The 777-nt window shown below is 25.4% G+C and overlaps 1 protein-coding gene across 1 annotated transcript in view; it reads left to right on the forward strand.

Moving 5' to 3' along the window:
• LOC107463301 (phospholipase D alpha 1-like) overlaps positions 1–777 on the forward strand; it is a 7,548-nt gene that overhangs the window by 652 nt on the left and 6,119 nt on the right. Inside the window, exon 2 of the mRNA XM_052253067.1 lies at positions 497–562. Within this exon, the coding sequence (XP_052109027.1) occupies positions 497–562 (66 nt within the window). The remainder of the gene's footprint in view (positions 1–496; positions 563–777) is intronic.

Consider the following 777-nt stretch of genomic DNA (forward strand, 5'->3'; position numbering starts at 1 on the left):
TGAAGAGTTAGTTATTTTTAAATTAAGATAATAAGATATATATTTTATAAAAATAATAAAATTAATAGTGATTAATTTTTTACTTTATTATTTTATTAATTTTTTCACTTTAAAAAATCTAAATTCATCTTGCTCATCTGAAAAAGACATTAACTTGATCTTGCAAAAATCTATGTAGTTTTTGTTCGCAAATTTACTGAGGTGTTTAATTAAAAGAAAGGGGAACGTATTATTACATTTTATTATTCAATTTCATCCTTTGAATCAGTAAATACTAGAATAAATCACGAAATATAATTTCAGAATTTAAATAATTACATTTTGAAAAGTCAAAAGCTAAATCCAATCTTGCTTTGTAATTAAAACTAGAGAGTTGAAGAACTAAAGTTAAAGTAGTAGAGAATTTAGTATATGAATCGTAATCCATAATGAAATTTAATCTTTATTCAATATCATAACTCCTGTGATTCTGTTCGAAATTCTTGGTAACAAAAAGGGCACAACACACAAGGGGAAGAGATTCCTAGCCCAAGTCAAAGGATGTCTGCTGTGCAGGCCTGAGGTATATACATCTATCTTACTCATCTTTTTACCTTTGTTTAATGTTTATATATAAGACCAAAAAAAAAAGTTTATAAATACATTACATGCATCAATTTTACTATATTACATTTATTTTTGTACTCTACACACACCAATGATAACATACAATAATAATCGATTGCGTCATTCCATCAATAATTACCTGTATTAAAGTTGTGGTGGAAGGAAAAATAT

This window comes from Arachis duranensis, chromosome 8 (genome assembly GCF_000817695.3).
Source record: "Arachis duranensis cultivar V14167 chromosome 8, aradu.V14167.gnm2.J7QH, whole genome shotgun sequence".
Taxonomy (NCBI): domain Eukaryota; kingdom Viridiplantae; phylum Streptophyta; class Magnoliopsida; order Fabales; family Fabaceae; genus Arachis; species Arachis duranensis.